The sequence below is a fragment of the Toxorhynchites rutilus genome, chromosome 1 (genome assembly GCF_029784135.1).
Source record: "Toxorhynchites rutilus septentrionalis strain SRP chromosome 1, ASM2978413v1, whole genome shotgun sequence".
Taxonomy (NCBI): Eukaryota; Metazoa; Arthropoda; class Insecta; order Diptera; family Culicidae; genus Toxorhynchites; species Toxorhynchites rutilus.
This window is the reverse complement of record NC_073744.1, coordinates 178173190-178185423: the sequence shown is the minus strand read 5'-3', so window position 1 is coordinate 178185423 and position 12234 is coordinate 178173190. Positions and strand designations below refer to the sequence as shown.

The 12234-nt window shown below is 38.5% G+C and overlaps 2 protein-coding genes across 3 annotated transcripts in view; both read right to left on the bottom strand.

Moving 5' to 3' along the window:
* LOC129762361 (uncharacterized protein DDB_G0283357) overlaps positions 1 to 4303 on the bottom strand; it is a 28718-nt gene extending 24415 nt beyond the window's left edge. Inside the window, exon 1 of one of the 2 annotated variants that reach the window (XM_055760580.1) lies at positions 4177 to 4303. The gene's annotated coding sequence lies outside the window, so the exon portion shown is untranslated. Of the gene's footprint in view, positions 1 to 3766; positions 3923 to 4176 lie in introns of those variants that run through there. The other variant, XM_055760579.1, reaches the window with a different exon arrangement.
* A 5382-nt stretch (positions 4304 to 9685) lies between these two features.
* On the bottom strand, positions 9686 to 10802 carry LOC129763347 (uncharacterized). Its single transcript, XM_055762316.1, has 2 exons — positions 10688 to 10802; positions 9686 to 10629 (listed from the first exon to the last, which is right to left on the bottom strand). The coding sequence occupies exons 1-2, from the start codon at positions 10707 to 10709 to the stop codon at positions 9746 to 9748; spliced, it is 906 nt and encodes a 301-aa protein (XP_055618291.1). The 5' UTR covers positions 10710 to 10802; the 3' UTR covers positions 9686 to 9745.
* Between the last annotated feature and the right edge of the window lie 1432 nt (positions 10803 to 12234).

Genomic DNA, 12234 nt, shown 5'->3' with positions numbered 1-12234 from the left:
ACAGAGAAGCAGTTGGTCGCCAAGGTCATGAAAGATTTGAAGAACATGCTGACAAATATCTTCTCATCGATCATGGCAAAGGTTCCGGCCAACTACCGTAAGGCTGCTCGGCAGTAAGCAGTTGTGTCTACTGGAAGGTGCGGGGTGCGGACCGCCCCCGGGTACACGATTTTAGGGGTGCAAAAATACCCCTTCATTAACGAATAGCGAAGAAAGAGGGGATGCAACCCGACATTTCCGCCCTGGGTGCGAAAGCTCCACTCAACGCCACTGGCTGTGAGTCTAATATTTGTTTTCGAAGACCTAATAAATGTAGTATTTAAGCAAAATTCGGTCCATTGAATCATCTAATGTAATTTTTTTTCATGGCCATCTGAAATTTCTTCTTTTCTTGAATGCATACGTCGTGTGCTCAAAACTCGGGGCCTTTAATCGACCATCTTTGTATCCAGCCCCTATCTATTCACACACGCTCCACTGCTTGCAGTAAGAAATATCGGTAATCTGTGGTATTAACAACACAATAATGGAAGCCTCATATCAACTGCCTCGCTTCGTACGGAATAGTGGTACAATAGGAATACTCTTTCTCCGAAAAGGCGACATTGTGTAATTTACCACATGTTATCGATAAGATAAAAATGTACACTAATAAATTTGGCTCTGTTACAGCTGAAGTGCTATTGAGCCTGAATAAAGTAAAACAGATGGGGTAAACAGAACAAATGCTGCTAAATACTATTCGTGAATTTACAGAAGGTTACTCATTTGTCAATGAATTCCCATGTAAAATGCCTCTCACGACAAAAACAGAGTTATCGTACCGGAAAGTGTTGAGAAAATGCATTTTTGTGAGCGTGAACCACTTGGTCGGTGTTAAGTCAGAGGGGACTGTGCGATACCCAATAAAACTACGACAGATTTGTTCTTCTAAACATTAATCACCACAGGCGTACGCGTAGCTGTGTTATTCCTTCATTGCGTTATCCGCGGTGAGCTTGCCCGACTATTTCGCGGATAATCGGGGTCCTACTGTACATATCATGCAGTGGCAATTTCTAAGTAAACTCAATAATTACACAAACCTGTAATTTTATAATTGCTCGAAATCATTACCCTTTCATACTGTTTATGTTAGATGGCAAGGTTGATCGATGTATCTGCTGCAACATCCTCCCTTGGATGCGCTCTATTGGCCACATTAGTCACACTAATTCCGACATCGATCATTGCCAGCTTCGTTACTGGCCGACGAAGAACTCCTTCCGACGTCACAACGCTAGCTTGACGATTATGACTATCTCGAGCCTTGATCGTCTCGATACCAATGCCGCCTATCCAGGCGAATTCCGTCGAGCCACGTATTCTGATTCCTAATTACCGGAAGATGCTCCCCAAACCATCATTGCCAGAACCAATCGAATTGACTCTGTATCCTGAGCCTGGAATTTCATGAAATAATTTCGATACTTGCATGGATCGCTTTTTCTACTCGGTATATCTCTATGCAGGGTTGCCAATAATATTTTTCAAAAAACTGGAAGATTGCTCTTAAAAAAAACTGGAAGAAAACTGGATCCCGTGAAATCATTTTACTTTAAGAAGTTCGGCTTTGATTTATCTAAAATCTTTTTTATACTCATTCGAATGTCCGACAAATAGTATTCCATTCAAAGCGTATAGTAGATCGTAATATAGCGAAATAAACCATGAATTAACCATTCGAGTAGATCAAAATAACGTTTTCCACCACTCGAACATTACTGTGAAACAACATTTGAGGATCTTTTCCTCTAAAACCTCTAAAAAATATGGTTTTATTTGGATAAAACTTAAAAAATCTTGAATTTTTTTGCTCGACAATGTGATTAATTAACGTACACGGTTTCTGGTTCAAAGACATTGTAGTACGTTGCTGCTTGGTAAGGCACCCCACGCACTGTGCGCTAACCGTATTGATTTTCGAATGTGTAAGCAGAAGAAAAATATGCATAACTTTGGATCGATCGAACGAAAAATGTCAAAAAAAAAAACAAAATTGGCCAAGGAATAGAAGGAGAATGTTTATGCAATGTTTCCGCTATGCGCGCTATGTTCTTCTTCTTCATTCATTCTATAGTCTTTGAGCTTAAGAGTTAATGCGCATACAGCTTTGATAAAGATTGTTTGAAGTGAGTGCGATCGTTATCATTTCCAGCAGAAGACGACTTTTGACGTAGGACTTCGTCTTCGACTTTCCGCTATGCGCGCTATGTTCTTCTTCTTCGTTCATTCTATAGTCTTTGAGCTTAAGAGTTAATGCGCATACAGCTTTGATAAAGATTGTTTCAAGCGAGTGCGATCGTTATCATTTCCAGCAGCTAACTACAAACAAAGGGGTCTTCGTAGCCTAATTGGTTGCGTGTCCGCTACTAAACAAAGCAACTCTTCCGACCCGGGTACGAAAGTTTCTCTTGATATTAATGAGTGGCAGCTTGCCAAATCTGACCATAACTTCACCAGACCTTTGTGAGCCTTAATAAACAAAAGGAAACGTATCTACAGACACTTTTCCTTATACATTTTCGAGTTCATTGTCTTCGTGACGAGAACCTTGGCTTACTGTCCACAGCTGTAAGTCTCTTGCCAAATCAAAAACTTTCCGGCAAATGTATCAGTGAAAACGAACATAAATTTGCTAAGGATAGCTACAATGGTAGTAGCCTTATGAAGTTTTCAGGTCTGGGAGCTGTTCGAAATCCATCTTCACGTACGTTTCGTCATTCATCAGCATGCATCCTTCATGCTACGTCAAAACCTTGTTGTACAGCTTTCGAGCGCGTCTTTTGACCACCAGATTTTGCTTCAGCATACTGTTTGGTTGCTTGCATACATGGACATTACGATAACCTTTTTTTCGATAGCCTATTTTCGCTTTTCGTTAGTACAACATTATTCACTGGGACTGACAGTTACTAAATATGAAAATATAAAAACCTATAAAAACTAGTTTATTTTCGGATGTTTTACGATATGTATCTTTCAAGTCGATTTTCTGACTTTTATTTTCATACAATAAATAACTTCGGGAACGGGGACCGACGCCGACATTGCCGGTAATGGACTGGGCACCTCAATCTTCGGATCTCGATCAGAGCGAAAACTTGTGGATAGTCGTGAATGTACTCGCAATTCTTGAGCATCGATCTCCCAAAATTTTATTCACAACCTAATCTTGTCGACTTAGTGAAGACACAAGGTAGTAATCAAAAATGAGGGATTTGATGAAATGATTCTATCTGAGTTTGTGAAGAAATAAATTTGTTGAAAGCTGTCAAAATTCTCCGAATCAAAACGAATTCCAACTTTATCTTCAATCGACACACCGTTCTCGCAATCGGCTTTGAAACATTTACATTAACCTTCCGAGACGGTGTTTCAATGTGTAGGGGCGCTCGACCACCCCCCCCCACCCCCCTCCAGGCATTCGACGGAGAGGTTCAATGAAAACACCTACGTATACAATTTTTATTCGATATTTTATCTGACTTTGACTATGTATGATTAGAAATGCTTCTTGATAATGATTGATCACAGCTAATGTCGTCTATATCGACATATTTTTGTTATGAGAATATCTAATATCTAAGAATATCTAATGAACCGCACAGAACAAGGACGACAAATACGCCATAGAAGTACCTAAAGAAATTGTAATGTCGATGTAGCCCAGCGATAATGTAGCATAATATTTATTGATCGCTTATAATATTTATTGATTACTTACCTTTCTTCCGCACAATATAATAAACTAATATATAATTTCGTACAATAAACTATTCATCGCTATTGGTGCGCAATCTTCACTACCTTGCTCGAGAAAAGTTCAAAAATCATTTAGTAGCTTGAGAAAAATGTAGTAACCGAAGATGACAGGATGATATATAAGCACATAATCGTATAGCGAAACACTACGAAACTCCAGTAAAGCAAGTATTGGTGAGAGAAGGCTCAGTTTATGCGCTGAATGAGCGAGTTTGAAAATTGCACGCAAGATTTCCTGCAACCGAAGGTACAGCATTTTTTTTTTATTCTTTATTATAGAGACTTTCAGCCGTAGGCTGGTTCATCTCTTACGAAGGTACAGCATAAGTAAATAAACAAATCGCGAAGGCAGCATATTCATCCGCCACTTACCAGTTTTTGAGCAGAAGAACACCACTACCACTATCGGTTGACAAAAGCTTCGATTAGCGTCCTTTCCACTAGCATAGATTGACTTGCGAACCACTGGTAAACACAACACTATCGAATTGTGTTGAGGATGTGGGGAGCGTGCGGGGGAGGGGGGTCGATTTGACAGTTCCTTCGCCGATCACACATACACTCACCAACCTCCGGGGTGGCGCATGCTCACTCATACCGGTCTCAGCTGTAGCTTGTAAACGCAACACTAGCAAGCGCAGCGATCAGCTGTTTCGCTACGCATACATCGACCCGCACGGTTCTTGTTTGTTTACATTTGTCGATCGGGGCCAAAGTCAAAAGTGATGAAGGTGCATTCGTTCGAATTGGGGTGTATGTATTTTACGAAAAGGAGCATCGCATCCAGCTGTATGACACCCGCCATGTTTTTGGTGCCAACATCTCAAACGTCAGTATTAGTAGTAAGTAGTAAGTAAGTTAGTAAGTTAGTAGTAAGTATTTATTTTCTTCAAAACAGCGATCCGTGTTGGCGGCATTGTGCTTCGTTTACTAGTTTAGGGGAGCGTCAACGAATAGCTGTTTTTCAGTCGGAATGAACGTTTTCGAAATTAAAATTATGAATGAAAATTAGCTTTTCCATATCAAATTAGTATTCTATTTGAATTACTCATACGAAAATTGCTTATGAAAACAATTTTATATTATAATGAAAAAATTCAGCAACAATTTTGGAATTGTATAGCCATATGGTTGAATGAAAGTCAGAAATATGTGTTTCAAGTAATTAAATAACATGATGTGAAAATTTTCATTCAAATTTCAAAATTTAGAAACCGGCTTCGTGTCTTCTAATCTGATAGAGATTACACTAACGAGTTTGGGACACAAATTATGGCCCTAATTTGAAGTCGCCACCAGACGTCGACACCATCGCGAATTACCAATTTACCACTATCTGACATATCGTGATGTCGATGATGAACTTTTACAGCAGAGGGATAGTGAGATATGCGATGACGGTAGGTTGAGTGAGATAGCGATAATCGTGCCATACACCTGATCGCATCGCTCGAAACCCAAACAGGATTTATTTTATTGGAGCGTTAAACCTAGGCAGACATACAACTGTACTAGCGTTGTACGTGTGCAGGGTTGTACAAGTACCATCGTAGCACGACACAAATACTCTGGTTGTACATTGTACCGTATGTCAAATTGACAATCAGAAATTTGAATCTATTGCATTTTTGCATTCAATGAAAAAGGTTTTTACTAGATACAAGGAAAAGGCATCACTAGATACCCGACAACGCTAATGCGATCGTTTTCGGGACCAGACAGCTGAGCAAACCTAAGCCGTATTCCAGGCCCTGCATTCAACCTGAATCTGCAATGAGGTCTGACACAACACAGAAAAATCTCGTTATGTTCAATCTCATACTTCTCTATGTGTGTCAACGCGCGCGGGCTTAAACTATTGTTTAAAGTTACATTTGAGTGTGCGGTTAGAGAAAAATATATATTGGAAAACTAAACTGACAAATAAAATACCATTATCATCATAGTCTAAAGATAAGAAACACAAGTATCCGTAATAACTTCGTCATCTTACATGCTAACATTAATGAACATTCCAAAATCCAAACTATTTACAAATACTACGGAACATTCGAAGGTTTGTTGCTGTCTTTGCTTCATTGGTAATGTGACACACAACGAACAAGTGTTCACATCTGAATTATTAATAGAGATGGAACGAATATGCGGTAACTATGAACCAGGGAACAACAAGGACGTTCAAATTTGGAAGAAAAAATTATTGAGAAGAGAATTGACCGACAGTGAGTTGAGAAGATAGATAGTAAAGAGTCGTGAAAGCCAAAATAGGGAGTGGTAGAGTGAAGTGACAGAGATAGAGCAAGATCCCATCATTAGGACCTTAAAGCACACTACACCATCCTTGGGCTCCTGCAGAGCAACTTCGGCCACCTACCAACACGTTTCCAAGCGACGACTTCTTACTATACGGTCCAGAGCATCACGGACAGAACGCCTTCTTCCTCCCATCAGCAACGGTGAACCGCAGCGCGACGACAACGGACACGAAGGACAGCGAAGAGCCCCAACGAAAACGGTAGCGATACTAACCCATCAAATTATTGAAAATATATAAAGGTCGAATCTAACTACCCTCTCTATTTTCCTCTATCATCTGTTCAGACAACTTCTTGTGTCCGCTTTCTGCTGTTCGCTTAAAACAGTCTTCTCGAGGACCAAAGCGAGGTGAGCTAAACCGGGCAGTACGGCTAAAGCCGTAGAAAACAGGCTTGTCAATTCCAACTATTCGCAGCGCCATAGACGGGTAGTGGTTGGTAGTATGAACAAACCGGATCAAAACACTCGGTAAACATTCTTTTCATTGACTTTCTCTCGAGTTAATAACTTAGATTGGAAACTTGTTTGTTGTGTTTGATAGTTTAGACGCTAAATGAAAAACTTTTTCATTGAAATGTGTGGTGAAAATTGGTAAAATTTCTGATTGCCAGTTTGATATGCGGTACAATGTACAACCAAAGTATGTGTATCATGCTATGATGACACTTGTACAATGCTGCACACGTACAATGCTAGTACAGTTGTATGTCCATGGTATAAGCAACATATTCCCAAAGGATAGAACTTTTGAGCTGCGTGACGAAAGATTGTGAAACAAAACTGTGCATATAAAATGGAATAAAATTCCCACATGTTCGAAAATTACATCATAATAAGCGTTGTTAGTCCATTCGATGTTTGCGCTATCGAAATTAATTTTTGTTCGTAAATGGAAATTGATTTTCAGGCGAAATAACGCATTTCCATATCTTATATCTATAAATAAAAATGTAAGGCCAAATGTGTTGGTAAGCGCAAAACCCGAGGAAGGAATGGTTCAATTTGAGTCATCTATATTTCGTTGTATTCGTCTCTTTCCGTAGATTAATATAGCGGAAAGAAAAATCGGAAAATTCGGAAAACTGATCTCCCATATGTTCTACAATTAGCTAAGGGTGCTCATACACTGTTTGACCGAAGCCAAATATTTGACTCTTTTTGACAGATAAAATTTGGTCAACGTGTACTGATCAAATCTATTGTACACAAAACACGACAAGCAAATATTCAATTATTGGATGCCTAAAATATTTTTTCAGTCTGTTCTTCGAACCTGTCGGTACATTGTTAGGTTACCTTGAATATTTCAGTTGATTTTTTTCCATGTTCGGTGTTTGATATTGTTTACTACTGTTGAAAATTGAAGAGTGGCAAACAAAATAGTGTTTGTACAAATATCAAATCAAACTTTATCTGTCAAAAAATATCAAATATTTGACCTCCGGGCAAACAGTGTACGGCCACCTTAAGCGTTGTTAGTCCATTTGATGTTGGCGCTAACGAAATTGATTTTTGTTCGAAAGTGAAAAGGATTTTCGGACGGAATAACACATTCCTATATCTTCTATCTATATAAACAAAAATGGAAGGCCAAATGTGTTGGTGTGCCCTAAACCCGAGGAAGGAATGGTCCGATTTGAGCTTACATTTTCTTACAATCAAAGTGCTTGCTTTGTTCATGCTACCCAGGGATGCCAGGTGATTTTTTCAAATGTCTTCACATGATACGAGAAAATGTTTTCAAATGTCTTCTCAATCAAATCGGAGGAAACCAAAATTCGCAACTTACTTTTGAACATAGTTTGATAGTTTATTCAATGTTTATTTTAATTGGTGTTGTTACACAGTGCATTTCATCAAACTTATCTTGAACTTTATTTCAGTATATGTGAACAAAGAATATATTGCGCAAATTTAGTTCGATTTTATGAGTCTAGAAATTATAATTCGCTTGATGAACCGTTGATTGAATGAATATAGCCCCACTTCTTCCACAAAAATGGAAATGTGAAAACTCAATTTGTTTATTTCAGCTTTTAAGCTTTGGTTGTAACTCAAACCACATCCATAAATCCAATTATTGAAACGTTATATAACCGGGAAACCTTCGATTCGTTTGAAAGATCTAGGTTAAGTGTGTAACCCCGGGACAAAAGTCTCCGTTGATTATTGAGAATAAAAGTAAGCAAATGACACTGAACGAATGACACTGAGACAAAAAACCCTACTTCTATTGGCGATATTCACTCAATTAACGGTATATAATTTCTAAACTCATGAAATTTAGTTCGCAGTTTAATGAAATACACATCAAAACCTCAAGGTAAGTTTAATGAAAAACGCTATATAACAATTCCAGTTAGAATAAACATTGAATAAGCTGTCAAACTTTGTTCAAAAGTAAATTATGAGTTTTTTATTTTCCTTCAACATGATTGTGAGGACATTTCAAGACATTTTTTCGTACGATGTGAAGACGTTTGAAAAAACCACCTGGTATCCCTGGTCCATTGCGAGATGGAAAATGTAAGGTGGGAAGATTTTTAAATCTGTGACGTCACCTCGGAAGCTCCTCTAAAATCCAAGAATAATAGACATTACAATACTAATTCTAATATAAAAAAATGAAACATTTTAATTCGTTACATGTTGTTTTTTTAAATGATGATGTAATGCGAGAAATATGTAATTAGTTTCTGTATATCCTCTTTCAACGTTATTCGTTGACAAATTCCATTTTGTACCATTTGAGCAACTGACTGGTATGCCTGGTATGTGAACTTCATATCTTCCTGGCTACTAAACAATCAAAGTTTGACACAATCAAAACTCGTGAATCTTCTCACCAGTGTTGCCACACGTACAGATTTATATGAAAAGGCACAGATTTTTCGTTATTTTGGTACAGATTCTGTACAGGCTACAGATTTTCGTCGAAAAGTATAGATTGGTACAGATTTTTTCAGCGTGTGAAATTTCTCACATTTGAACAAAGCAACATTAAGGTACAGGCTTCTCACCTTCTATCCACCATCTCGTGTCCATGGTATAATTTGAGCGTTTCTGACATGTTTCCCAAACGAAAATATCGGAGACGCAAACCAATACCAAATAATTGTCTGAAGATATGCAACAAGCACACCAAAGAATTCAAAAAAGTATGGCAATTGCACCGATAGCTTTTACTCGTTTGATGCTATCAACTTTACTCGGTATTTATAAAAGTAAAATCGAGCTAACGAGCAAAATTCTTATCGGTTCGATCTATATAATAGAGACCTTTTATGGTTTCTTTTTTTTTGTACACCATTTCTCAAGGGGTATGGACAATGGACACACAAACCATCATCGGACAGAACGAACTACAATATCTTACAAGGACTCTAAGTTGGCGTTTAAAGTATAATGCTTAGTTTCTAACTAGAACACGAACTCAGGTACTAAAAACATAGAAGCTTCAAACCCCAGCAGATTCATACAAATAAAGATTTCAGTTAGCTCACATACTTATTATTACCACAACATTTCTTTCCAAGTTCTACGGTCAATTAACAGCTCTATTGGGCTGAAACGAATCGAAATACAAAACTATCAAAGCTAAAGAACGATTTGCAGAGCACGGCTTTCAATTCTCGGTAGGAGCTGAAGCGTTGCGTTTCAGCTTCTGCTTTCGGATGGTCAATGTGGAGGGTGTTAGCAAACGGGCTCGTTTCCTCGGCGATAGTCCCAAACCAGAATCATCGAACGATTTGTACCGCTTGGCTGGTGTAGGGGTTCGTGATGATGTCGTAGGACCCAATTGGTTCTCCTCGATTTGGACAACTGGCGGCTGAAAGGAATCCATCTGCAGTCCTACCAAGTCGGATAGAGCTATCCCAGCCTTGGTGAGGGCCGAAACTCTTTCGCGTAATTCCAGGGGCGAGAGAATTGGTTTCTCGACTGTCTCCTCATTGGTCCAAACGAGTTCACTTAGAAGACGTGAAAATCCCTTGTACAAATCGTCCTCTGCGGTAGCGGTAGCAACAGTCGGGCGAGGTGCTTTTGCTAAGTCCAAATTCATTGGTGCCAAGGGAATTTTGCGAGCAGCTGAGGGTGGAACGTTGATGTTGTTAACGAGTTCTTCTAGTCCTAATCCTGCAGGTATGTCACTAACGAGAACATTCACCATAAAATCTTCACCCTCGGTCAAATCGCCAAACTCCAGCGCTTCCAGGGGAATTTCATTGAACATCGGATTTATATAGCCGATTACGGTGCTGGGCAACTCTTCATAGTGCTTTGCTTCATGGAGCACATCACCAAAAAACTGCATGCGCAGATCTTGAGCTCTCAGTTCAATGTCCGGATTAAGCTCGAGGAATTTTTCCCAGAATGCCAAACTTCGTGCGGTCGCAATCCCTGAGCTTTCGTACACATGCATCAGCATTCTCTGGGGGAGGCTCCATTGGAGGCTTGGGATATGATAGCCTGAAACGTCGGAAACCAACGATTCTTCTCCACCGGACTCTTCTACAATAGATTGAAGTATGTTAACATGATAAGAGTTGAAAGCAATAAAAATGCTTACCAAAACTTGATTGACGCTGCATCGTATTCAATCGGCGAAAATGTCTCCCTCTCGACTATACTGGAATGAATGCTTGTTTGACGCTGAGATGCTTCACCACGCCCCTAACGACCCGGCGTATGGAAACGAAGGAAAACGATAAATTTCGCTTGCAGTGCAAGATGTACTTTTTTCTGTCTGTCACAGAATCCACCTACGGATCAAAGCTGCTGGCAGTCATACACCCATAAAAATTCTTGGTAAAAGAAGCTATCAAATCTATGAGAATGCAAACATTAGTAAAATGTATATATTTTCTGTACATATTACCAACCGTAGGTGACGTGAACGTCGGATGCAAACACATCCCAATCAACGATTGATACAGCAACTTTGGTAACTTTGCGGGAAGCAACAATACATAAATGTAAATTATTTTTAATCATTTTCAAACGGGAGTTTTGCATCAATCATTTTGGGCACTGAATAACAATTCATTACAGTGAAAATGAATAAACTTCAAAATCAAGGTGCCAAGGTTCCCTAACACAGATTTCAAAACCATGGAGCCTGGGGAAATCGGCATTGCAAATACAGTAGAACCACCATTATCCGCGAGCGGATGATCCGCGATGCGGTTTATCCGCGAAAGCGAGTTCCATAGTAATTCTATGAACCTACCCTAAATTTGACAATAGGTCGTATGAATAAAAACAAAATTCACCAGTGAGATTAAGTTTTTACTACGTTTGGTATGAATAAAAGAAACAACAAAGTATTAACTTTTCGAAAATGGATGTTTAGCTGATTTCGTATGAATAAAACAGCATTCATCAAGTATTTACTTTGTAATTATCAAGTATGCTCATGAGCATACTTTGGATCTGAAAACACTTTCATTCGTTTTGATGTCATATCCGATTTATGTTTAATGCTGCTATCTTGCACTTTAAGTTAAATAAGTTAACGATCCGCATTGATGGCATTGAGCTTCGTTTACTAGTTTAGGGAAAAAATATTGTACGAAAATTGTTTTTGAAGACAACTTTATATTATAATGAAAAGTTTCAGTAATAATGTTGGAAATGTATAAACAAAGGGTTAAATAAAAGTCGAAAAAAAATGTTTTAAGTGATTAAATAACATGATGTGAACATTTTGATTCAAATTTTAACATTAGCTTCGTGTCTTCTAATATGATAGGTATTACACTAACGAGATAGGGACCCAAACTATGGTCCCTAATTGAAAGTCACCACCAGACGTCGACACTATTCCTTTTTCATCACGAATTCAAGCTTTGTCAAAAAAAAAAAAAACGTTTTGAAACGAAACCTAAACAATCAGTTGACAGATGTTTGACAAAGTAAAAACTATGTTCGAATTCGAAAATGAAATTAGTAAAGTAAACTTTTATTCATACGGATTCAAGTAAATACTAGGAGAGTTTACTTTACTTGGAAACGGGCAGAATAAGTAAATACTTTTTTTTATTCATACGACCTAATGAGTGGTAGGTTTTTGTTCTTCTGTTTTGGTCATGGCTTTCACATTATTTGACTACTGGT

Coding starts and splice junctions, on each gene's coding strand:
- LOC129763347 (XM_055762316.1), bottom strand. CDS start 10,709: ATGCAGCGTCAATCAAGTTTTG. Junction 10,630..10,687: donor GCAGCGTCAATCAAGTTTTG/GTAAGCATTTTT, acceptor AATCTATTGTAG/AAGAGTCCGGTGGAGAAGAA.